Source organism: Ciconia boyciana, chromosome 6 (genome assembly GCF_034638445.1).
Source record: "Ciconia boyciana chromosome 6, ASM3463844v1, whole genome shotgun sequence".
Taxonomy (NCBI): domain Eukaryota; kingdom Metazoa; phylum Chordata; class Aves; order Ciconiiformes; family Ciconiidae; genus Ciconia; species Ciconia boyciana.
The window spans coordinates 58,583,300-58,609,983 of record NC_132939.1 but is presented as its reverse complement, the minus strand read 5'-3'; the positions used below and the strand labels follow the sequence as shown (position 1 = coordinate 58,609,983).

The 26,684-nt window shown below is 40.3% G+C and overlaps 1 protein-coding gene across 5 annotated transcripts in view; it reads left to right on the top strand.

The window, feature by feature from the left end:
* BEGAIN (brain enriched guanylate kinase associated) overlaps positions 1-26,684 on the top strand; it is a 119,438-nt gene that overhangs the window by 31,140 nt on the left and 61,614 nt on the right. For 2 of the 5 annotated variants that reach the window (XM_072864513.1, XM_072864512.1), the window contains exon 2: positions 12,184-12,273. The exons of 2 other annotated variants lie outside the window; for them this stretch is intronic. In XM_072864513.1, coding sequence (XP_072720614.1) covers positions 12,184-12,273 — 90 coding nt within the window. Of the gene's footprint in view, positions 1-2,868; positions 3,011-12,183; positions 12,274-26,684 lie in introns of all 5 variants that reach the window. One more of the 5 variants, XM_072864517.1, reaches the window with a different exon arrangement.

Sequence of the window (26,684 nt, the reverse complement as noted above, 5' to 3'; positions counted from 1 at the left end):
CAGAATCCCAGATGTAGGTGTCTGTGAGACTGGTTAGAGAGAATAACCTTTCTGTATTCATGTCTTGAAAGCAGGACCCGCATTTCAGCCAAATACTACTTCAGAGCCTTGTCTCACCTTTAATCCTCAATGCCCTCCCTTTGAGAAGTGTATTCCATGTCATTGAATTCTCGCCATTATACACTCTGCATTTATATCTCTCTAGTTTTAAAAGTATACATTAGTTTGCTGTTATCATAGTTAGACATTGTCTATCCTGAATAAAGCAATCTCGTGCCCGTGACTCACTGATGTACATCTGGATGAAGACTGAGTCTGTTTTCTGCAACACAGCCAGTTCTGGCAAAAGAAAGTATGAAGAAGCACATGACAGGAGTTAGCCAAGCAGTAATAAGACTCACCTGAACGTATATATTTTTTAATTGCTAAATGAGACATGTTCCACAACAGCTAATATTTTTTTTAAGGAGATAATTCATTCCATTCATAATAGATTTAGTTGTGTTCTGATTGCTCACACCTGGCAATTTTGTTTTGCAGCACTTTTTTTTTCCCCAAAGCACTTTCAAAGCATAGAATGGGCCTTGAGCCAGGTATAGTATATGATTCAAGCCCTGAAATAAATGGAATGGGATTTGCAGAGCCGGCTCTAGACATACACAAAGTATGGGGTTGCTGGGGCAGCTGCCTGCTTTGCCTCTGCCAGAGACCTGCCACCTGCCACCTGCTACTGCCAAAGGAAAGGATGCTGCGAGTAGGCTAAAAACTCTTGCTCATCCCTCTTGCAGAAGCAGCAGTCATGACCCCTTGCTCTGGCAGAAGCAGGAGCACCATGCCTGCTTCTTCATCTCAGCGCTGCCCTCTCCCCTGGCAGCGCTCATCCACAGGGTGATGAAATTCTGCATTTTCTTTCCCTCTGAGCCTGCTCTGCTTCCTGCATTATTCTGGATTCAACCTTTTCACTGATATTTGTCTGGTTTAAAATGGTATTCAGGATAATGAAATAATTTTCAAATCTTCCCATTAGCTAATCTGAAATTTAACCCCCAACAAATCTGAGAGTATTGGGATGTTTTTAACACATCTCAAGGACTGCCATCCCTCAGATATTGTTCTTTCTAGCCTGTTTCTTGATTTCTCAAAAGACCCTCCACTCAAGTGACCCCACCAGAATCGTTCTCATTTTCTCTTTACTATATCGCTCAAAGTCCCATCCTGAGATAAGGGTTCATTATACTGCATATTGTTCTCCCAAAATCCTAAGAGATTTCCTTTCCCTCAATGAACTCATACTTTAAATGGATGAGAAGGAAAAATGGTAGGAGAGCAAGTCGAGTGACAGAGAAGTGAGCTGATTTTGTCTAGATTGGGAGCCATATTGTTTATTTGACATACCCGAGAGTCCAATGTAACAGTGCCTGGCATAGATAAGTGTCTTCAAAATTAATGTAGTATACCCTAAGACAACAGAAAATCTGTCCTTTATAATGGAAGACACATAAAACTAGAAAGAATCAATTTCAAATAGCCCCACAGAGTGCAAGATACACTGAGAGAACCTGTATGGATATACAAGGGATAAACTCCATGCCAACCAGCCCAGGCAATTCCACTGAATTATTTCATCAGAGGTACAGTCAGTGATGAATAACTTCTTCACTAAGAGCAGAATTTAGCAAAAATAATCTAAATCTATTGTGGCAGGCAAGAGAGGAGGGCTCGACTGGGTTTCTGAGCAGACAGAAAAAGAAAAACAATTTCTGAACTGAAATCTAGTCTCTCTTTTTTTTAATTAATTCCTTCTTCTAACCTACCAAACTATAATACAAAAATAGCTCAGATTATACCCTAGGGCAGTTGTTTACATGCATATTTATGAATTCTCCAGTGAGCAGATTTCTGAAGCAGACCACTCAGTGCTTAATTTTCTCAGGAAAAGGAACACAGAAATCTATCCACAGTGAAAGCACCCATGCTCTTCAGGGGTAAAAGATAAGGGCTATATAGACAAACCAGAAGCAAAATCAGAAGAGATGTAAAATACTCATAATTTCTGTTGATTTTAAGCTGCCTGGAAGCATCTCCTGGGGATGTTTCTCTAGATATTATCTCTGTAATCATAGCATTCTCAATTGAAAATACAACTGCTCTGTTGCAGTGCATTTGTATTGTAAACATGTGAAAGTGTTGGACTGATAAATGCATTGCTAGCAGAGATCAAATGACAAATTCATTAGCTGCATCAGGTTCTGAAAGGTAGAACTGGCTTTCTCAATGAGATTTCTTCCATTTCTGACTCCCATCTTTGGCAGTACTGAGCTGGTGCCTAGTTCTGTTCTCCCACAAGTACCAATTTACTTGAATGTCACCGAACACTGAAGGGAGTAAGATTTGGAAGGGCTGAGATCCATTGTTAGAATAAATCTATTGACAATAACCTTTTTGTGAAAAAGCAATTTAGGAAAAAAAGACATTCAGGAACCTGGACATTTTGGAACAGTTATCTGCAGTTACAGGCAAGCAGATACTCCATCTTCTAAGTGGTTTTCTATCTGCTACTCTTATTGGAAGGTTGTTCCAGAACCATGTTTTTCCATCGTTAGAAGTCTTCTAATTTCCAGAAGAAAATATAATCATGATCAGTTCTGTTCATTTTCTTCTTAAGCCATTGCTTTTCTTTAGAGGAAATATTTTTTCCCTCTCCCTGTTATGTTTAAAATGGCAGCCATATCCCCACTCAGTCTTTCTTTTCTTGGACTGATCTAGACCAGCTTTGCTTCTGAGTTTGTTTTCTAAGATGCCTCTTAAGTCTCAGAAAAAGACTTTTCTGTGCATCTCTTTGAGACTGAATCCCTCTCTTGAAAACAGGTGACCAGGATTCTGCATAGCGTTCCCAGAGAGACATCACTGCCCTTTCCTTGGCATGCCAGCACTTCCCCTCCTGCTGAAACACCTCACACGATAGTTTACTGGAGCTGCTTAGAAAACAGATCTTTAGCCTATGTATTCAGTGAGTAAATAAAAGTTATTGAGCTATCAGATATAATTTAGGATATCTCTTTGGGGTGAAAGGAGTATATTTCAGTCTTAAGTGTTAGCTTTATTCTACTTACCATGTAAAACATGTGCCATTTTAAAGTGATGTCTTGTAATTATTAGTTTTTTCAGATTCTCTGGAGGCACCAGGCATGGATTGCTGGAACCATGCAAGCACAGACCAGTCTTTGCACAGAAGAGCTGCTATTCTTAGTAAAGTTAATCCTACTCTATATTCAGTATGCTTTATTCACACATTCACATGCCTACTTAAAAACATCATAGCAGATTTTGGAAAAGGTATGAAATATAAATACAAGCGCAGTTGATGTCTGCAGTAAATACATCCATATATTTAGAAAAGTCCTCTTACATAGTCCATTCCTAGATGACAAAATGAGTCAGTGATTATCCAAAGTTCCCAAACGTAGAGGCTCCAAGGAAGACTGTGGAAAAATAGGAAAAAGGGACAGTTACACTGGCCATAAAGGACTTAGAAGGTAGCTTTTAATGTATTACTAATTTATGCAGCTGATACCTTAAGCATCCTAATATTCCATATTAGGAAACCAAAACATCTTTCCAAATTCATCTCATTAAGATTGATAAAAATTCACTTCTAGAATCAGAAGTCTTCTTGGCCAAATACTTACTACCAGCTTACCCCATAATGTTCTCCATGTTGAAACAAAGCTTTGTTGAGTGCACTCAGAGAGGGCAGCTGGAGCTGTGTAAAGATTGCCTGAAGTCAAACGATAAAAAAAGGGTGAAAAATTGATCTGCTGCTGGGACACTGGAGCAAAGCATTTATGACAGAGAAAAAGTAGGGGGAAAATGATTCATGATGGCCTAATTACATTAGAAACAATGCTTATTCAGCTAGTTGAAGAAAAGAGCCCAAGGGAAATGGAGGAAAGGACAGCCCTTAGGTCAGTCTGATGTTTGTTTTCCTGCATGTGGAAAACCATTCCTCATGAAAACTGAGTTCTGCCATTATACAAAAACTCTTCATCAAAAAAAATGCCTCAGAGAAGCTGTTGGTTGTTATCATTGACAGCATTGGAGAGCCATTACTAATACTGAAACTTCATGAGACGTATAAAACATATAAGCAAGTATAGCTCCAATGGGAAATGTCTACAGACAACAGGTATATTTTGGCACCTGTACAATGCCTTTATGGCTATTGCTTCCCACAGGAAATAATAAAATGCATTTAAGCAGTATACAAACTATCAGCTGTCATTGAATTATATTGCAAAGATGATCTACAACCCTGAAAAGCGTGACTGTTTTTATTCTATAACAAGTTTATAAGCTGCAAGACAGTAAAGCTAGCTAATGCTTTTCACAATATGCAGATGATCAGCTTCCCAAGTAGGAGACTCAAAATGAAATATTATTAACAATTTATGATTATTTCCATGCAGATACCGAATGACTAATTCCTATCATATATTTCTGTAGTTGCAGGAGGGAGTGTTTCTGCACCTGTTTCTCTTCCCCCAAATCTAATCATCAGTAAAACTGTACTCAGCCAGCTGTTAAATTTCAGATCAGTTAGTATATTTCATGCATTTAAAGACTGACAAAATATGAAGTCGTATAGCCACAATAAAATGCCACAGTGATACCGAGAGCAGTGATTGCCAAGCCTGCAAAACTTCACGCAGTCTTGGATTCTGTCGTAAAACCTAACTAGATTCAAGCCAATGGTCAAAAAATGTGGTCTGTTTCCATGGATTCTTTGAAAGCTTAAACCAGTTGTTAATTATTAGAAATTTATGTAAAACTGATTATCTCACGTTGTCTCCTGTGCCGTTATTCACAGAGAGTATGGTGTCTTAGCATTTTGCGAAGAGAAAGTTCATTAATTCATTTAGTCACAAATCCTTACATTTTGTTGATACACCTGTATTGAACCAACTGCCCTGTGTCTGAATGAAACATAATTTATGTTTTGGCTACACAAGTATTTGAAGGCATCAACAAACAAAATCAAACATTGCAAGTAACTCCAATCTTACCACAACTGCTCTGTCAATGTGCCTAATACAGTGATAATTATTCATTCACATATTTATAGTCTGAGCATGGAAGTTTAACTCTAAAGGCTTTATATACTATGTAGCGCATACATTTTCTGAAAATAGTGGATTTAAAGTATGTATATACATATAGATGTGTGTGCATATGCATACACATTTACTCCACAAAAGGCTGCCCACATGGTTTGATAAATATAAATAGATAAATAGCTAGGTAAGGTAGACATGATGACCCAGTAGCATTACTGGTTGCTGAGGTCACCCCAAATTTTCCACTGAGAGATTGCTTAACGCTTTGCAAAATTTTAACTATATCAATTAGAACGTTGCATGCCATATTTTATGTTAAAACACCTTAGACATTTCTGAAAATATAACTCAGGAAAAAAATGTGGGTTTACCCATAGCAAAAAGCCAATGATTTTTTTCATTAAGAAGCACTCAACCTGCCTGCTTTGGAGCTGGGACCTAAAATACTTCAAGGAGCCTTCCAGAGTGTCAAGTATTTGTGCTATAATATTTTTATAGACATTCAAAGTTGCACACTTCAAAAGCATCTGAAAACAAAGATCATAGCTGTTTAACAGAGACATATTAGTTTGGCAACTAAATCTCACATAGGTTCAATCTCAGTTAAGTGTTCTTGATCCCAGAGTTTCAAGACTGAACAAGACTTCTTCCCTAACTCTTCCTGGCAGATGAAGTTTGCTGTAGTGTCTGGCTTCCCTAGAGGGGACGTGGAAGTGGTCTTGCACCTACAGCATTGCAGCAGCCGAAGCACCAAGAGGAGCCAGTGGACATACCAGAAACATATTAGAGGGGGATTGCACAGATGCACAAAGCAGGAGATGAAGAGAAGCCATGCCAGGAGCTTGTTAGAAGAGCAGGGCAAAAAAAGACAAGAAATGGGATGAGGAAAAAGGGTGGATTTTTGTGCCTGGTCAGAAAGATACTGAGTGCTCAAGCCAGCAGGCCTTTTGCCAGTGAAACACCCTCTCCTAAAATGTGTTCAGCTGAGCTGGCAGAGCAACATCTCTGTATTCCTATACTGTCAGAAAATAGGTATTCACTTCTCCAATAACGTGTCCTCATCTTCCTCCCTTTTCTGCTCGATGGACATTCCCAGACTCCTTATATTCCCAGGTACTCCATTAGCATCTGTAGTTGGAGGTACTGGTCCAGTCCCTGCAGATTACCCCAACTGGGGGGATGCACGGTTCCATAGGACCGTTTTTCAATTAGGGAATTATATTTAAAATATTCATTAAGATATATTGTTGCAGTCCCTGCAGCAGTTTTACATTATTTAATGCTGTGGTCATAGACAGTTCTGGGTAAGTCCAGGAATAGAACTGCCACCTCCTCACAGAAAATGGATTGTTTGACATTTTTATTAGCTCCAGCCTTTGTTCCGTGGAGATGACAGCCAGTTACCTACATTGGCATGACTGGTAAGAAAGGAGGTAGCAAGCACAGCTGACAGCATCTTGCAAGTCTGTGATGCTAAATCAGCATCACTGCCACGTGCCTCTTCAATGAGGACAGGATGTGGAGGTAGAGTCGTGACAGTATGTTCCAAGGTGTCCCTGAGGTTCTTCCAGCTTGCTCTGTCAATGTTTCATCTGGGGTTATTAGTGTTTATAAAAGCATGCCCTTAAAATAGCTGCATGGTGTTAATAGAAGCAAAAATAGCAGTTCTTATGCTTAACTTCTTCATACTGGGGTAAAATAGGGCTAAACTGGGCAAGTACAGAAATCATAATAGCGCAACCCAGTTTAAAGGTGACTTTCAAATCCCCTTCAGGTCTTAAAGAGCACTGAGTTTAAGCTAAAATCAGACCAGGACACATTCTTTCCTGCTCTACAGAAAATCCTTCTCCCTTTAACAGATGCAAGATTTGGGGTGGCTTTTGCTTAGAGACTGCTAAAGTCTATTCACCAAGTCCTCCACTCACAAGTGGAGCAACCATGAAATTCTCCAACTTCTGAAAAACACATTATTTCAGAAAAATTATTCACATTTGCATTGGCATTTGTAAAATAGCCATGTGTATCCTACTGTGGTGGGTTGACCCTGGTTGGACGCCAGGTGCCCACCAAAGCCGCTCTATCACTCCCCTCCTCAGCTGGACAGGGGAGAGAAAACATAATGAAAGGCTCATGGATCGAGAAAAGGGCAGAGAGAGATCATTCACCAATTACCGTCACAGGCAAAATAGACTTAACTTGGGGATATTAGTTTAATTTATTATTGTTGTGGTTTAGTCCCAGCTGGCAACTAAGCACCACGCAGCCGCTCGCTCACTCCCCCCTGGTGGGATGGGGGAGAGAATCAGAAGAGCAAAAGTAAGAAAACTCGAGGGCTGAGATAAAGACAGTTTAATAGGGAAAGCAAAAGCCGCGCACGCAAGCAAAGCAAAGCAAGGAATTCATTCACTCCTTCCCACGGGCAGGCAGGTGTTCAGCCATCTCCAGGAAAGCAGGGCTCCATCACGTGTAATGGTTACTTGGGAAGACAAATGCCATCACTCCTAATGTCCCCCCCTTCCTTCTTCTTCCCCAGCTTTATATGCTGAGCATGACGTCACATGGTATGGAATAGCCCTTTGGTCAGTCTGGATCAACTCTCCTGGCTGTGTCCCCTCCCAGCTTCTTCTGCATCTGGCAGAGCATGGGAAGCTGAAAAGTCCTTGACCAGTGCAGCAACACCTAAAACATCTCTGTATTATCAACACTGTTTTCAGCACAAATCCAAAACATAGTCCCATACCAGCCACTATAAAGAAAATTAACTCTATCTCAGCTGAAACCAGGACAATTATCAATCAAATCAGGGTAGGATAATAAGAAATAAAATCAAATCTTAAAACACCTTCCCCCCACCCCTCCCCTCGTCCCGGGCTCAACTTTACTCCGGAATTCTCCACCTCCTCCCCCCGAGCAGCACAGGGGCACGGGGAATGGGGGTTGTGGTCAGTTCATCACACGTTGTCTCTGCTGCTCCTTCCTCCTCAGGGGGAGGACTCCTCACACTCTTCCCCTGCTCCAGGGTGGGGTCCCTCCCACGGGAGATAGTCCTCCATGAACTTCTCCAACATGAGTCCTTCCATGGGCTGCAGTTCTTCACGAACTGCTCCAGCGTGGGTCCCTTCCATGGGGTGCAGTCGTTCAGGAGCAGGCTGCTCCAGCATGGGTCTCCCACAGGGTCACAAGTCCTGCCAGCAAACCTGCTCCAGTGTGGGCTCCTCTCTCCACAGGTCCACAGGTCCTGCCAGGAGCCTGCTCCAGCGCGGGCTTCCCATGGGGTCACAGCCTCCTTCAGGCATCCATCTGCTCTGGTGTGGGGTCCTCCACGGGCTGAAGGTGGATATCTGCTCCACCGTTCACCTCCATGGGCTGCAGGGGACAGCCTGCCTCACCATGGGCTTCACCACAGGCTGCAGAGGAATCTCTGCTCCAGCGCCTGGAGCACCTCCTCCCCCTCCTTCTTCACTGACCTTGGTGTCTGCAGAGTTGTTTCCCTCACATATTTTCACTCCTCTCTCCAGCTGCAGTTGTGCAGGTTTTTTTCCCCTTCTTAAACATGTTATCCCAGAGGCACTACCACCGTCGCTGATGGGCTTGGCCTTGGCCAGCGGTGGGTCCGTCTTGGAGCCAACTGGCATTGGTTCTATCGGACATAGGGGAAGCTTCTAGCAGCTTCTCACAGAAGCTGTCCCTGTATCCCCCCCGCTACCAAAACCTTGCCACACAAACTCAATATACCTACTATAAAAAGAGCAGTGGTTTTGAGGAGTAGTAAGCAAACCAGGGATCTTCCTACGTATCAGATGCTATAAATTTTACTCACTTATGAAATATGGACAGAGGAGCATAAGGGACATTGCGTTTACTTTTCTCATAACAGTATTTATTAAATAGACAAAGCAGTCTGTATAAGTCTACTCCAGGCACAGTGGATCAATCACCATCTGCCACCAAAACTGATAAATTGTTAGTTGTTCTTCTCTAGACAGTGAAATAAAGTGTTGCTCATGTTTCACTGAGAAATCCACCTTTTTTTTTTTTTTTTCAAATTGGCTATAGGTCTGTAAGTATCCTCTGTGATTATTGTCAGATGAGCCACAGACAATATTTGAAGTAACATACTGCATGTTCTAGGACAAGACAAGGAAACAGACTATTACAACAGTGTGCCCAAATTCAAACCTCACTTGACACTGGAGTCGGTCTCAATCACATCAGTAAGGGATAAGGAAAGCTCTGTAGAAAGAAGAGGAAAATGAGTTACTTTATCATGCTACGGCATAATAAAAAGTCATTTTAAGAATTGATAATCTGAAATACTTTATAATCAGGTTTTTGGGACTGATATTTTTCCTGTAGTAAACTATTATTTGTATATTGTGACTATACAATATTCTTTTTAAATAGGTTTGTTTATTATTTTCAATACTTACAAGTTTGTTACAACTGTTGTTTCAGAAAGGAAATTACACAGTTACAGAACCGGAAGCTTTTTCCATTTTGTTTCCTTTAAAATTTACTGTTGCTTTAGACAAAAATGTATGTATGTTTTGCTGATTTCTCATTTGCCAATGATAAAACAATATCCCATGTAAATTGCAGAAGCTGACAAATTAATTTTTGTGTTTGTATATCAGGCAAATAAAGAAATCTTACAGTTACTAATTATTTTTCAACCTTGCACATGAGAATGTGATTAGACTGACTACAACTGACACTGATTATCTGAGACAGGATGTTATTAAATCCCATTGGGGAGCTTTTGAAAGACCCACCACATTTAGAGCAGAGAGCTTTTCTCTGCATTAGCTCATTTATGGAGCAATTACACGGGACTTACTATCGAAATGATGTCAGGAAAAACACTGAGCAAACAGCTAAAGTGGAATTCACACCCCTCCCCTCTCTCTCAAAACATCTTACAACCTCATAGCCTTAAAATATTTTGTCAAGATTATCGATAGCAAAGCTATTTGCTATATATCAGTAAAAGGTATGAGATAGGTTAGATTAAGACTACATGGAAGAGAGCTGGTAATGGATCTGAAGACAGCAGAGATTTTTCCCTGCCCAAATGGCTTCTTTGCTCCAAGACCCCCAATTTAATTAATTTTGTGGGCTTGAAAAGCCCAATGTTTTCATTTCATCCATCTCAGAGTTTGCAAGTTTTGTTATTTCATCAGAAAACTACTATGGAGGGTTCTCAGGGAAGCGCAGAGAAATATGCAAAATGCACTGGTTTGAAAAATCTCCACTGGTTCTGGAAAAACCTGTGGCTGAATCCACGGATTTTTTTTCAAAATTAACATTTCAACGACCTGATTTTTAGGAGCAGTTTACAATCTTGTACCTAAAAGTATTCAGATACAAAATGGAGAGACAGATAGAGCCCATTTTCAAATCCGTATTCCTACAATGGACTGTTCTTCTGACACCCATAGTTGAGAATGAAAATACGTAGTGAAGTACCGCAGAACTGGTATGTATTAAATAAATACACACCTATTGATTATGAGATTTGCAGTCTGAGAACATCAGAAAAGCTGAGAGAGATACATAATCCAAAGTAATACTGACAGTTCACTGAAGAACCGACAATACTGAGGTATTACAGATTGCAGACATTTATTCTCACCTCCACTTTGATTTTAAAGCTAATATTGCTGTAAATTCATGAGATGACAACACCTAAACATCGGGCCATCTCATTTTTTCTGTCATCCCTGGGTGTCTTCATATACTTAATCCAAGTCTGGTATGGAAGAAGTTAAAAGATACTTAAATGTTCCTTCCTTACTCAATGAACAACTCAGTGGTACAACTAGAGTAACTTGCTGGAATTCACTTAGTGCTTTTCCTCAGAGTGTCTTAAAGAGCACCATCTTGTTGCTGGTAGCTCTTGACATGAAGCTGATCCCAGGTGGACTTACAGCAGCGGCAAGAGGCTCAGCAGAGTTCTCCTTTCGCAGAACAGTGAGATTCTCTGCTGCTCTCTGTAGCACAGTTATTGCTCCTGAAATGTGTCCTGTATGTAAAGATGTGTTCAAGGTCCAGAAGGTCCCTACTTTGCAGTACCCACTGGTAATTGATGGTGAACACTGGAAGGTAGGAATTTCTGCATGTGTAGGGATCACTGACCACAGGGAAAGCTTATGCAAAAATTCTGGTTCATACCTGTGACTATGCTTGAGTGAGGAAAAACTGATCTTTTATTAAGTTTATCCTTCAAGGCATGTTATGTTGCATTTCTGATATTGCAAAGGAATGCAGCATTACTGTATGAGGTATTCTGCTTGGCCAAATACTGTAGTCCTTACTCAGATTTTACTCAGGAAAAACCACCTTTGACTTGAGTGAGAATTTGCTTGACTAAGGACTGAATAGAGTGTTTTGAATCTTACCGGCATTGCTTGATGCTAATGTTGGGCAACAGTTCTCATTGCTAATTTGCCTGCCTCGTTGGCCTTCTCCTGGGCTCTGGATCTGCTTTTGCTGTGTGTTATTCATAGCTTACATTGCTAGTTCAGATTGCTTCTCTTTGTGCTTTTCATTTCCAGCAAATCTTTTGCAGCTATTGTTCTGCTGCTGGTAGATGTGCATGGAACCTGGTATGTGGAACTTGAACCTCAGCCCAGATTTAATTAACACTGTTAAACATGTTCTTACTACGGTGCTCAGAAGGAATTTTGCTGACCCTCTTTCAATGAAGCATAAATTTGTTTAATCTGATGTTTTTACAATGCAAAAATATAAGGGCTTGATTCACCCATCTTAAGACCAAATGCTTCTCCAGTAAAATAGATGGACTAGCATCCATTTGCAGCCATCATAAGGTCAATTATAAATGCTTATTCTGACCTACAATAGTCATACAAGAAAATCACTAAATGTGTGTGCTGTAACATCACCTTGTTTTGTAGTTTTAATACTGCTTTAAAGTAAGATATCCTGAATAATAATTAGTACCAAATTATGCCATAGCATACTAATATGCAGCAAATCTAGCTAGGTTATCACTCGTATGTCTTATGAGCCATACCTAGCCATGGTTTATCCTCTATTCATGCTGCAGGGTACGAAATTCCTGGGTGCCAACCTGCCTATGGCAACCTAGAATTCTCCAGGGCAGGCTCGCAAAATCTTCACCTACTCTCTGGGACAGGTAACTAATAAGTGATGTTTTGTGAAGTTATGCTTTCTTTCTAATTTTCTGATGTCTGTAAAAATGTTTCATTTCTTCACGTCAGTCTGAGTCTCTCATCGTTCAGTTGCGCTATGGTTTCTGAACCAGGGGAATAACAGCAGATCTGTTTATTATAGTACTCTAGATGCTTGCTTCAGCCACTCCTGTAATAATTGTTATTATCGTGTATAAAAACTGAAAGTTGTTTAAGAAGCTGCAAAATCCACAGCTGCCAGTTACTACTGTTTTTGTATAGATAAATACTACCAGTTAATATTTTTTTCTGATGGAGTAGTTCTTATAATACCGATGCATTGCATTTCATTGTTGATGCCACAGTTATCTGGGCAGTTCACCCACCTTTCTTAATTGCTGGTATGTATATATCCTCTCTCCTTTATCAGGTTTACATTAATCTTCAGTCTCCTGAAGTAAGGTTTTTTTCAATGTTATAGGTATGGAGATGTTGAAAGGATGGAGGAGTTATGACTGATTCTAGTTCATATTCCTATGCAGCACATAGTATAAGTTTAAGTAATGACTCATTTTTCCATATTTTGCTTAGATTCTCTTCTACTTTTCTCCTGAATATACTCTTTGTTCTTTGTTGCTTGACTTTATTTCAAGTGGCAAGTATGTAGAAGAAATGTAATTCACTGATCCTATAGTTTTCAGTGACATATGAACTACTGAAATATATTTCAAAGTAAGAAATTAATTAGATAAAAAAATAAAGAAGGGCTAAGCTTTAGATTGCCTTCTTGCAGTCTATTGATTTTCTTTGAATAATGTGTGTGAATTTTCATCTTAAGAGTGGTGCTAGTGTAGGAAAGACATAAGTGAGATTCTTTTGGTATTTTTTGGCATGGTCTACACTCTGTGGAGTGAAAAAAACAACAGTCTTGGAAAAGTGGTTTGAATTCCTGTTTTTCAGTCCCCTGGGGCTCTGCACATGCACTCTACTCTTACCCGGGTTTAGATGAGTTTGATGCAAAAATAGCTTTGCTCTGCTGCTTGTCCGTGTTAAAACCAGGACACAATCAGTGAAGCGAAATATAATCAGGGCATATAAAACTGTTTTTCAAAATTTTTGACACTGATTCCAATTTGATTGAATATTTGGAAGTCTTTTAAAATCGGAACAAATTCACACAGCCACAGTGTAATCACTGAGTTTGATCTTATGTGGTGTTTTTAAATGGATGCCTGTGGGGAAGTTCAGAGTCTTGGGATGACATTTAGTAGCTTTTCTACAGGGATCTCTCAAAAAAAAATCTCTTTTCCTACCATCACTGTCCACTTGTAGTTCTTACTTTCAAAAGAAAATAAGCTTACTCTTACGGAGGACAATACCACAGTTTATCTCCAAGTATACCAAAGCTTAAAATGCACAAATCTAGGATTTTAGCTCAGGCTATTTAGCCATTTCATATTTTAAAAAGTAAACAGCCATTGAAAGATAATTTTCATTTCCCTCCCTGCTTTTTAAAAAGCTCACAGAGAGAAATTTTAGTATTTCCTGAAAGCTTGCTTGTTTCTTTCCTGTTGATTAACTCAAATCTTAATCACACTGTTTCAACATATCTAGACTTTAAAAATTTATCTGGAAACTTGCTTTCCAATTATATTGAAACACATCAGCTTGCTGAAGGAACTAAAAAAAAAATTTGTTGTGAAAATGAAAGATAGTGAGTATGACAACTGTTAGCACTTACAAAATGAGGATAGATTCTATTTTATCCAGCCTAATGCACCTTAATTTTTAAAAAACTAATGAGAAAGCAACAAAAATTTCAGCAAGAGAGTTAAAAAAAACCAAGTCTCAATTCACCCAGAATGCTAAAGTAGTTCAGTTATAAGGCAAAAAAAAAAATGTGGCCTTTGTTTAGGTAATCCACATCTCAGGGCGTAAGAGGAATTTGGGGGAAGTCTGTAGTAATGAAGCTGCTTCCTCACTCTGCATGGTTCTTTGGGGTGCTACGTCTGCAGGGTAAGTGGAAGCAGAGGGCTCCTGGGTCTCCTCTGAGGAAGCGCGTTGTGTATTGCTTTTCACATAAATAGTGCAAGCACCTTTTCAGATTAATACCTGCTGTCTGATTTGGTCCCTCCAGGCTTGCAGAGAGCTCCTTCATTTACTGGCTTACTCCCAAAACTACAGAAGAGCTAATGCCAAGGTGCTGGTCTGCTAACAGGAGTTTGGAGGAATGCAGTCCTGTTCCCTCTCTTTCCCTATACACCCACAAAAAAGGTGACAAAACAGAGTCTTACACTGAAAAGCCAGTTCGGCTGAGGGAGCAGGATATAACAGACTCGACTGAACTAATAAATCATGACATTAGGTTGGGAGGAAGGTTGTATGAAATGACGGCACACCATGCTGAGTGGTGGGGAACTTGCTAGAGGTGAACCCATTTATACTCTTGCAGAGTAGAAGACTTCTCAGTTAACAAGTCCTAAAATAGTGTGCTGCAGTGTATAAAACAAGGTAGGGCTCGAAATAATTAGCCAAAGATGACAGATGGCAATGCCTTTCTCTTTTTTTCCTTCTCTTCTTTTGCTGTAATATCGAGTTGATCAAAGAACTGAGGATCATTTGTTATTGTAGGAAAACTAAAAATATCTTGAAATATTCAGGCAAAATAAGTTCATTCAGATAACAGCAGGTACCTCTCATTGTTCCTGTTCAATACCTTATACATGAGTCTGTGTGTAGTAATAGTTTCCCTCAGAATCTGAATTACATGTGCACCACTGAGAATTTGGGTGTGTCCAGGCTAAGGAGTATTATTTAATCAATTTATTAAATCAATTTATTAATTTATTTTATTTAATTTTTTTGCTTGGGTTAACAAACCAGTGATCTATTCTACTGCCAGAAAACCTTCCAAAAAGTCCCTAGAGCTCACCCCTGTGGCATGTCACTTTAGTAATGTCATACAGCTGTGTGTGATGGGGGAACTAAATGATAAAGAACAGAGACTGCAGTAGAACTGACTGCACCAATGGCTACTGAAAGTGTCTGAGGGGTCAGTGCTGTGTCTCAGTCTGGGCAACAGCAGCATTATCTCCTATACTCTTTAGTAATAATATCTGGCAAGCATTGGCATTTTTTTAAAAACCTATGGGTTCAAGTTAGAGATACAACAGGAGCTTCTGTCTTGTAGGACTTCTGTTACAAAAGAGGATCAGAACACAACTGTGATCAGATATAATTAAAAAAAAAATTCAGTAATTTACTCAAAGAAAGTAATATACACTGCTTATAAAGGAAAAAAAACAGTGGCATCTGCAGTTCTAGTCCTAGTAGTAATTCTGTCTGACTGGTCCTGGAGCCAAAAGAGTATATTTAATTTTTTCAACTGCTTAGCATAACCTTTCTGATGGGAAGTGCTAAGCCAGCCCACCAAAATGAGTCCTTTGAGCCAGACAAAGATGAACTTCAAATCAGAGGAAACAGAAAAGGATTGGGAAAGGAAGGAAATAGCTAAGGTGAGAATAGAGATGTCTATATAGAGAATAGAGAATAGATACGTCTGTCCATCAACGTATGTCTGGATGCTTTATACCAAATTAAATAGGAACAAAATTCTTTCCCTACTACTAAAGCACATTTCTATAGTACTCCCCTACCACATCTCCAACCTCAGTCCTTTAACAGAAAGAGTAAGATAAATTTCAGCTTGCTTCTGGGCAGTGGGTTTCACTCATTCTCATTACATGTCCTATTACAAATAAACAGCACAATTCAGGAGGAACCACATTCCTGTTCTAGCACAGCTTGATCCAGATGAATCAGGAAGGTAAACAGGCAAAAGTAAAAGTGAGAAAGGTTTAATAACACAATTAAAATATAACTTTATAAGCTTGTGAGCTGATGTGGCAGGCTGCTTTCAGTAGTTTCCAGAGGGAGTGCTTATCCATGACTACAAACCAAAGCAATCTAGAAGCTGGCCACTCTAAGCTGTAAGGACAGATGCTGCAACTGAAGGCAGCTTGCTCAATTGCCTGGAGAGCTCTCTTTGGCTTCCAAATCATAAATTGAAGTCTACCTCTAATTTTGCTACCTCAATTTCTCAATACCTCACTTCTTTTTTTTTTTTCTTCTTTCTCATCACTGCTTAGTAGTCCAGATTCCCTAGTGAGATGCAGTTCAGACTGCTAGGACTCTGCCAGACATTAAAAAGCAGGCAACGTCTGTTCAACAACTTCAAATCACTTTCTGTGTGAGGCAGCCCCCCCAATAGCCTTTGTTGCAGCAAGAAGTATTTGTTGCAGTCAGCCTTTTCTGCTGCTTTTCTTATCCCTTCCTACCCTGCAACTTTACACTGTAACTCACCATTTCTTCTAGCCAAATTTTTTATGCAAACACGTTGGCCTCTGGAAAGCCAGAAAATAGCGGCTCTTGCAGAGTTGAACCTTCTTCCAGAGTCATGTCAAGAGCAGAGTCTGGGCAGCAAGCAGAGTGAAGATCCCTTCATCCCTAGGAATGGTCAGGGTATTTATGTCTCTGCTCCCTTGGACAAATGATGGCTGAAGTTTGCTGTGCCAGAATTTAACTCTTCACCAGCTTCTTCACCCTAACTTCACCATAACTTCTTTCCCAGCTTCACCAGCTGACTCATTTCAGATGTGGTCCAGAGCACTAGGCAACATTTGGACAATGCAGACAATTTTGAGTAGGGCATGAACATGAACAGAGTCCTCCATTATCACAAGAAAATAAATATACTCTTCGTACCTCTAGAGAATGAGTCAGAAAACATGTATTCCTCCTTGAATTGCATGCTTTTTTTCTTCTCTTGCAACCTTATTTTCCACCTGTTCATCCCTTCATTTTCTAGCAACACAGAGAATCAAATTGAACAGGGACAGTCTTTATTCAAAATTCTGTAGGATCACTTGCTCACCCTAATGGTTTGCATTTAAGCACTGACTCTAAGAGTCTACCTGCTGGAGCTGAAATCAGTCAGTCCCCACAGACTTTAGGGAGAGCCTAACAGAGGCACTAGGAGGCAGCTTGTAAGAAGGCAGAGATCGTAGCATCTGCTGCTTCCACTGTTTCACTCTGCATTCACTCTGCCCTTTGAATTTGGGCACAAGGCTCCTGCTTTTTTGCTGTGCACTGCGTTCATTTCTCACATACAGCCAGCCTGACTATACTCAGGTATTTAACCTCAAAAGCGTCTCATAAGCAAAAGTGGTCATCTCGTTCATAGGAAACACAAATGTATTTTGAAGATTCCAGATCCCAATCAAGTTAGCAGAAGTATTAAATCAGTCCTTAGAGAGCTGGCTCAGTCTCCGTGCAGCCCTGTACCAAGCACAGCGCTGGGGTAGCCAGACCAGCTGCTCGTGGTGGACGGCGCATGTCCCGGTTTGTAAGTCCATGTTCTTCCCTCTCCATGAGCTGCTCTGCACCCTTGATTTCTTAGTGCTCTGCACAATAACGTGCTCCCTAGATGCAGGTCTGGATTCTCACTGTTCATTTTCATTTGCCCTTTACAGTTTTGGGCACACTGGGGGAACCACAATTGCCTGCTGAAGAAACTTCATTTAAAATAATCAAAACACCTTTAGTGTCTATTTCTGAAAGCTGTGATTTTGTTAATGGTATTTCTATTCAATCCATTCAGAGCCTTAGGTTATGGATAGTACCTTTAAATAAAGGACAATTTGTATGTCTTTATTATGAGCATATTTCAAAAATCTTACCATGTTCCACCGACAATGATGGCATTCACTTAAGACAAATCAGTGCTGACAGCAGGTCCTCTAAGGGTCTTTTGCATTGTCAACATGTAACTGAACTTTCATATCTTAATTGCCTCATATTATGGTTAATATTGAATGCTCTTGTTGGATAGATGTGTCTGTGGGCTTTGGATACTTGTTATAGAAGTCACCCCCTTCTGCAATGAAAGACTGTCAGGTCAATACAACCAAAGCATAATTCAGTTCTATTTTTAAGAGAGATCTCTCTTTTCTACTTCTTATGAATAAGCCCAGCACAGTTTAGACACATGTACCATATAATATCTCTTGCCTGGTCTGAATTTTTAATTGTGCAAACTGTGCAACAGTCAGACACTCACATCCTAGGTGAAGAAAAGCTACCTTCCAAAATCCAGTGATACTTCTGTTTTAAGGTAGCTGTATCAGCTCTCCAGGTGCTGTAAATAGGCTCTAATGCTAAGGATCTGTCCCACAGCACTTAGGACTTCAACTGCTAAACATCTCCTTTTTTTCCCCACCTCCCTTCCAAATGATTCCCTTTAATGTTTCTGATAAAGCATCCCTCTTCTCTGGTTTAAATTCTGTCAGAATGCCTGGAACCTAAGAAAAGGACTCTGTTACTTGTTTTATGTGTCCATCAGTCATCTGGAAACTATCTGAGCTCCAGATTTGGATCACCCACACATTTGTTCTGAAACATATGTATAGGCCTTCCCTCTCACAATGCAAACCCAGTTTCAGGTTGTTTATTTTGAAAATGAGTACTGGAAAGAAAATTCAAATGGTTTAATACTTGCAAAAAAAAAACCCCTTCAAAAGCTATCTATCTATATATGTGTGTATATATGTATATATATATATATATATATATATATATATCTATAGGAAGGAAAGATCTGCATGCAATTTCACAGGCAAACCGTTCATACTCCGAAGTTTCAAATATTTAACAAACTTCTTTGAAAGTAATGGAGAAATTTGGTGGATGTGATGTAGTGAAAAAAAACCCTTGACAGATCTCAGTGAAAATTTGCAAAAAAATAGGTGAGCTGAACAAAGTGTGTGTGAGCCTGAATATATAGGAAAATGCCTATTGTAGAACTTGGATACACATTTGCTGAGGCATTTGTTTGGGTACAAACGAAGCTGCTGAATAAAGAGCACAAGAGCATTGGGATTTGTGGACTGGGCTCTGGGTCTGAGCTGCAGCAACGTAATCTATTTCCCCAATAAAACTAATTTTGAGTCTGTACCTGGATTCTCAAAATCTGGATCTAGACTTTGTAATTTATCCCATCCCCCTCCTAATCAGATGGAGCAAGCGCAAGGTTAGCCACACACACTGCAGACAAGGAAGATAGTTTTGGCATTACCCTTTTGAAACGGTGACCCTGAGCATGTAACACATAATCAAAACTTGATTAACATAGAAATCCAATTACTGATTCATTAAAGATCTTTCATTAATCTAGAAAACACTTGTAAAATGCTTGGACTTCATTTCCCAACAACTACGAATCTAAAAAACAGTGTTGGTGGGTCAGATTCAATGACACAACAACTATCTCAAAGCTATTCCTCTTAGGCCAAGGTTTGGGTGCCTTTCTTGCAGCATGTCCACCCTGGGCAGCATGCAGATCTAGCATGACCCAGGCCAGAGCTGTGCCCCGTGACCAGCAGCAGAGCTCTGCTGGAATAAAAGGTCCTGGGTAACCCAGACCACCAGCCATGGATCAGCAGGAGCTGCTGAAGCCAAAATTCCCTGGTAGCCCCAAGATTAAGTTGGCAATGCAGTCCAGCTCCACTGAGTAGCAACGCAGTGGCACTGAGGACCTGTTGGCATCTCTGCTAGCTGCGAACATCCCCACAGCTCTCTGACCCCAGCTTGCTGCTCCCTGGGGTGTGAGCTACGTGTCAGGAAGAGGTTCCCCAGGGCCTTGCCTCTGCCTGGCTGACTGCCCTCCTCTCTGTGATGATAGACTCCATTCAAAGGCCAGAAACAAAACCAGGGATGTGGCTGTTTTCTCTCCTTGAGCCAAACAGGCCATCTCTTTGCAGAGGTCCACAGCAGCCTCACGCTGTTGGGAAAGCGCTTCCAGAAAAGCAAGTGCACAAACCTGGCGCCAGGCTCTCTGGCTGCCCACCACGTCACTGCTCCTGGCTCTCTGTCATCAGTGGTCGAAGTCGGCACGGCATGGCTGAGCTCACAGATGGTCCCTTGGCCCTTCCCAGAGACCCTCTCCTGCTCTTTAGACTCCTTCACAGCAAGCACCTGTGCAGGCCTGACTGTTTTTGACTTTTCCCTGGATGAAAACCCACAGGGTGGAAGAAGAAAAGATGCTTTTTGAAATTCTGTTCTAGAATATGTTTTTTAAATTTCCGTCAGTGCTCCCAAATTCCTGATCCTATGAAGCCATTTTTTAGAATGTGACACATTGCAGACATGAAACAGATCTGATAAACACTTTAAAAGCATTTAGTGGTTCTTTTTTTGTGGGCCTCCATGCAATCTAAGCAAACAAGAAAGGGAATACTATTACCTCATCTCGTACACATAGTACTGAGTCAGGAAGAGGGGGAGTTATCTGATGAGATGCGGTTGTCTACGTCTGAGCTACTTGACTAGATTCCCTTTGTAATTAACAGAAACGGGTACTTCCAGATTTGCGTCACCTCATCTAAAAGTAGGCTTCTAAAATAGGTCAGATTAATCTCATCCTGACAGTGCCTGCTGTCATGACCGACTAAGAGCAGGAGCCACAGCTGACCAGCAGTATTGACATCTGCTTCTGGTCAGGTCAGTCTTGCCTCAACTCACTCGACCCATATAACACCAGGCATATTTGTCAAAGCCAGGTACAAGACTCAGAGCCCCAAACTCCAGACCAGGTTAGTTCCTACTTACACGTTCCTTCTCCCAGGCAGGATGTTTACCCACAAAATACAATTGATTTGACTTAGGATTTCACAGCTGCATTAAAACTTCTGTGTCACTACATAGAAATGAGAACCTTCAATATGTTTTTTCAGTGTTTTTGACATGGCATCTATCTTGCCCTTGTTTTGCATTCCTTTCACTGCTAATTTCCCTCCTAACACCATTAATCATATTTTGTTTTACTCACTCCTAGAGCTGTGTGAAGGAATGTAATCAGTCCTTTCAGGGAGAATTTCAATAGTTCAAAAAATGGGTTTGCTCCAATTTTAAAAAGCATTGCAGAACCATCTACAAAGCAAAGCCCTGGGGTGGCAGGCAGATGCGAAAGTGCTTCCAAAGCAGTTTGACAAGCCAGGTGGAGACGTGGGGTTGCCAGGACGCTCCACCGATGGGGCAGCCCCATAGACATTGACTCTCAGGGAGTAACAGCTCAGGGAGCACCCTCTTTGTGGGCTGTCCGAGGGTAAAAAGCTCTAGAAATCCTCCGGCCTCCAGGCAGCTGAACAGCTCCAACTTTGCACACCAGCACTCCTCTGTCATCAGGCCATCTGCCAGGCAGATGAGCTGGCAGAAGATCAGACAGGTACAATGAAAACCTGCTTGTTTTGGAGCATACCTTCCTCAGAATAGAGCTGTTGCCACATGGCATCTTAGCTTTGCCTGAAATGCTCCGGTGGAAATATGTTCACCTGGAGCTTCTCCAGCCAGCACTATAGATGAATCCTGACCGACAGCTGCCAGCTGAGATAGGCACACGTTGTTCATCTCCATTCTACTCATCGACCTGTGCACCCTTCCCTGGGGCTGAAGCTGTGCAGAGTGGCACTAATGCCATCATGTAGAAAAAAAAATACCCATTTTGACCACTCACCACCCTTTGTGGACAGAAGTCTGTTGGAGAGGGAGAGGTGACACCAGGAATGCAAACATCTCTTTGCTTCAATTCTTGTGCAACCTGGGATGGCAAAATTTTAACACCAGGAAAGTGCCAGGAGTATTTGGTGGTGCTTGAACTTGCCTGCACAGCCTTCTCATCTTTCTCCTGTAAAATAGACCTCTTTTCACTAAATGTAGAGCTTGAGTAGTGATAACTCCTACCTGGTAATATCTCCCCTGAACGGCCTCTGAATTGTTGCTGAGGATCAACTCCAGCAACAGGATTCAGCAGTGAGGCTTGGTGTCTCTCTGTAGGAGCACTGCCCGAGGGAAGAGGGCTTCAAATTCCCTGGCAAGGAGCAACTCCAGAATTCAAACCTGGCAATTACTGGCAGCATTACAATGTTTGTGAGCACAAATTTCTGTGCCAATATCTGTTTCCATATCTATTTTATATTTTCAATGAGTATAAACAGAGCTAATTGGCGAATATAATACTTTGGAAAGTTTGAAAACCTGTTTTTAATAATCTTTAAGTAGCTTCCCTTGAGAGGTTTTCTTTCACCAGTCTAAATATTTAATATTGTGCTTACTGTCCTTGTTTTTAGAGAAATGCTTTAATGAAGCAAAATGGGTAATGACTTACAAACCACTGGTTGTCACAGGAGCAGGTTGGAGATCATTAGAAGAAATAGAGAACCACTCATGCAAAAGGTCCTACTCCACAGGATTTTTAATCCCATCGTGTAATTCCTCACTCCTCCCAGCTGTCAGAGTTTCAGGAAGTCCATGGAATATAGGATTGGTGTTTTCTAAGACGTAGCACTACCAGATTTTTGAAGACTATTTTTAATTTGCAAATAAGTCCGCTCCTTTCTCCTGGCCATACTTTTTCCATTGAATTATTTTCTTAGTCTTTAAGCCAAACAACTAATATGTATACATATATATATATATAAAAATAAGTATGTTTACTGAATACATATATATTTTTTATTATATACATAATACAGAACCATGAAGGATGACTAGCCATAGAAGATAAACTCTGAATTAAAATATATTGATTTAGAGCATTAAAAATATTGTGCCATGAACTTTTCTAATTAATTCATATGTGACAACCAGAAACAAAATGCAGCTAGTTTGTGGACTTTGTTGATTCGGAGAAAAGGAAAAATCCGAAATGGTTGGCTTCATGACTTCTGACTGTTTATTTTTTCCTTCTTTTCAACCCTGTCTAAATTACCACTACTAAATTTGCAGGGGTACACAACAAAATTAAGCACTCCTTATGAAAAGCCCAGACTTATAGAACAAAAAACGCAACACAGCCAGCATAAGGAAAGAGAATTCAGGCATGGCATTATGTGATATCACTGGAAGCTAACAGTAAGGGGAAGGTTTTCAGAGAAAGAACATCTGTTTCATGAGAAATGCAAAAAAACCCCAGCTCATAAAATACCTTAGATTTGTATAAAACAAAAATTGAGCCTCTGATCTTGTTATTAGAGATACTAAATTTCACACATTCTTCTTTCTACTGTTTCTCTCACTTGCCTTGCCTTTGCTTCTTAGGTGTTCATATATAACTGAAAGCTAGAGAAAACAACAGGCTTTACCTTAAACCAGTAATGTATCTAGATAAGGCTCAATTCATGCAGAAATCAAAATCATCCTGGAATCCTGGGACATCTGCTCGCAGTGTTACAGCTATTAGTACCCATTCAATGGTTTCAGTCCCAGATTCAGGAAAATTTCCCTATTTGTGCTAATCATAAGCATAAATTTCATTGTGTCATTGCTTAAAGTTAGCTATCTTTTCAGAACTTGCTTGGCTCAAGAAGGATATTAAAACAAATGGTTAAGTGCTTTCCCAATTGGCTCTTTCTTTCTTTCTTTCTTTCTTTCTTTCTTTCTTTCTTTCTTTCTTTCTTTCTTTCTTTCTTTCTTTCTTTCTTTCTTTCTTTCTTTCTTTCTTTCTTTCTTTCTTTCTTTCTTTCTTTCTTTCTTTCTTTCTTTCTTTCTTTCTTTCTTTCTTTCTTTCTTTCTTTCTTTCTTTCTTTCTTTCTTTCTTTCTTTCTTTCTTTCTTTTCTTTCTTTCTTTTCTTTCTTTTCTTTCTTTCTTTCTTTTCCATAAAAGTGGCTATAAGTTTCCTGCCATTCAGCATATTCTTGTCAATGTTTTCTTTGTTTCTAAAATTTTTACCTTTCTCTCTAATAACTTGTATTTTAATAATGATTCACTGTTATGTACCTACTACTACATCTTAAATAATCCCATCATAAACCAAGTGTTATTGTTCCTTTCTAAAAATACTAAGTCCTCTTAAAAACAGACAGCTGGTTTTGTGTGTATCAGATTAATCAAAGAACACACTGAGCAGGAGTTCTGCTAGGTTTGGGAGGGTTTCAGGATGTCACCCCAACTTTGCAGCTTGGGTGGAAAATGAGTAGAGCTTTTTCAGATTTATGGTTTGCTGAATGAGAATAACTTTGATCTTTGAAGTTGCCTAACTTATGCCTTAACCACTGGGGGGGGGTTTCTTATTTTTTACAAAGTTACAGCTATGCTTTACTACCCAAAGCATTATGTGGAAGAGTGCACATATGCAGACTGATTCAGTAAAGCTCATTAGAATAGGCTTGATTTTAATGAAATGGATAATCCCATTCTGAAAGCAAAGAATTCAAGAATACAAACATTTCAAAGTTAACTTCAAGGGAAAAAAAGGCTGAGCTTGAAGTTAAGTTTATCCTTCAAAATTTTGCTGAACTGGGGCCCTGTCACAAGCTTCAGGCTGCCAAAACCTGCCAAGCCATCCAGACCTGAATCCCAAAGCATGTTTTGGCATCTCAGACCAGCACTGCCTTCCACCTGAGGATCAAGATTTACCCAGAACTCACATTTTGAACCCCAAATTTCCCCATATAGACAGGTCTAGGCACACAGGTATGTGCAGAAGCAACTTCATTTGAGGAGTCAGGTGCCTTGCTCCTACCTAATCTTCATACAACTGAGACCCAAAGCAAGAGGGTACCTACATGAGGAAGCAGAAAACAAAGTTATTGGAGGCCATCAACTTTCCTCCTTTTCCTCTTTTGTTAAGCAGCCTCCAGCTATTACTGACTTAAACATCCCTGTTGTTCCCATCAAATTTATACCCTTGCAGCCCCTCTTCCTCCCAGAGGTCAAACTCTGCCTGTGGCCAAAACTCCACAGTGCAGCAGGATGTTATAACCTCCCCTGATCTGGCTTAACATGCATTAACTGCACTTGCCCAGCATAGAGCAGCAGCCCAGGCATTTTTATCCAAAAACATGGCGGGAGAACCTACTGTCTACTTTTTGTAGAAATCCTAGCGGTTAGACTTTTAGAGCAGCAGAAGGCTTGAGATCAAATCTCTTTTCACTAAACAGTTTTGACACTGTAACTCCCACTTCAGAGCAGAAAATCCGAGTTGCCAGGCTACAGGAAGGAACACTGACCACTCTTCTTTCCCAAGATGAGCAGATGAGTAGCAAGACCAACAGGCCAGAAGCAGAGCAACTGAAGGGCAGTATGATGTGGTAACATCATGAATGAGGACATGGAGAAATGAGCAGCATGGGTTCAGATTCTCATTTCCCTAGATAATTTGGGGGGTTTATTCACCAAGTGAAATATAAAAACTTAATGATTGCATTAACTGGAGCTGCATTAAATGTCTGAATTAGAATATATTATTTTAAGAGAATATAACTACAAGTGGTAATCTAAGTATAACTGTAACCACGCAATATGTGTAATTGAAATAGAGCACTGTGTTGGCAAAACATTAGACTGTTTCCTAGCTCTAAGCTGCATGGATCAAGTAAGCAGCAATTGTAAAGCTTTTGTATTAACTTACTGAAACTCCTATTGCAGCTTGTAGAGGAGAAGACAGTCACACTGAAGACAGCTCAGATAAGTGTTTCTTCAAGAATGGCATGTTGTTCCCAACTCTCTTGTCTAATTAAAGACTCAAACCATTATTCTACTGAAGCTGATGGCAGTACTCACTTGACATCAAAGGGAATCAAGATTTGCCATTCTTTTATGAAGAATTATTTTTATCATATGATTAAAAACAAGCAAGGCAATTCACAATGCATCATGTGGTAGCACTTTTGTCTCTAGGTGATGGCAGACTCCAGTTCTGTAGTGCCTCAGAGGTCCCACCTGAAGCCAAGAGATCAGCTCAATACTGAGGCTGCAGTATCTGAACCAAGTTACAGTCACCTCCAGAGATATCAGCTCTGACTGGAGCCCCATCCTGCTGTGCAACTGGCAAACATGCTAGAAGACTGAGGAGCTTATGAACTAAATAGGCAAGGATAAAAGATCTCCATTGTGCAGATAAGAATTGAGGCAAGTGCAGGCTGGCTCACCTGAAGTTTCACAGTCGAGCTCCAGTAAAGCAAGGGAAGGATCCCCAGGTTCATCGCTGCAAAACCACAGGGACTATTTGGGTGCAGATGGCACTTTGACCTTCATGATAAAAATTTTGCTTGGATCTCCTGGCTTTATGCTGTCTTATGTCATCTCTAAAATAAAGAGAAAACAACAAAGTGAAAAACCTCCTCTCTCCAAATTCTGTGCCTGGTGCTTTGTTTTGTCAAAGAGTGTAACTGAAGCTAGCTTACAAGCAGGGCATAAGTTCTTTATTAGTGAAAGAACTGTGAAAAATTAGGGGTCACACCTGAGTCTGGGAAGTCTTTGCTCCCATATAAGTGGGAAAATGGGGAAAGAGCCATAACTTCAAAATTACTATAATATTAATTGATTACCATTCTCCAGATGAAATGCTGAATGCTAACATCT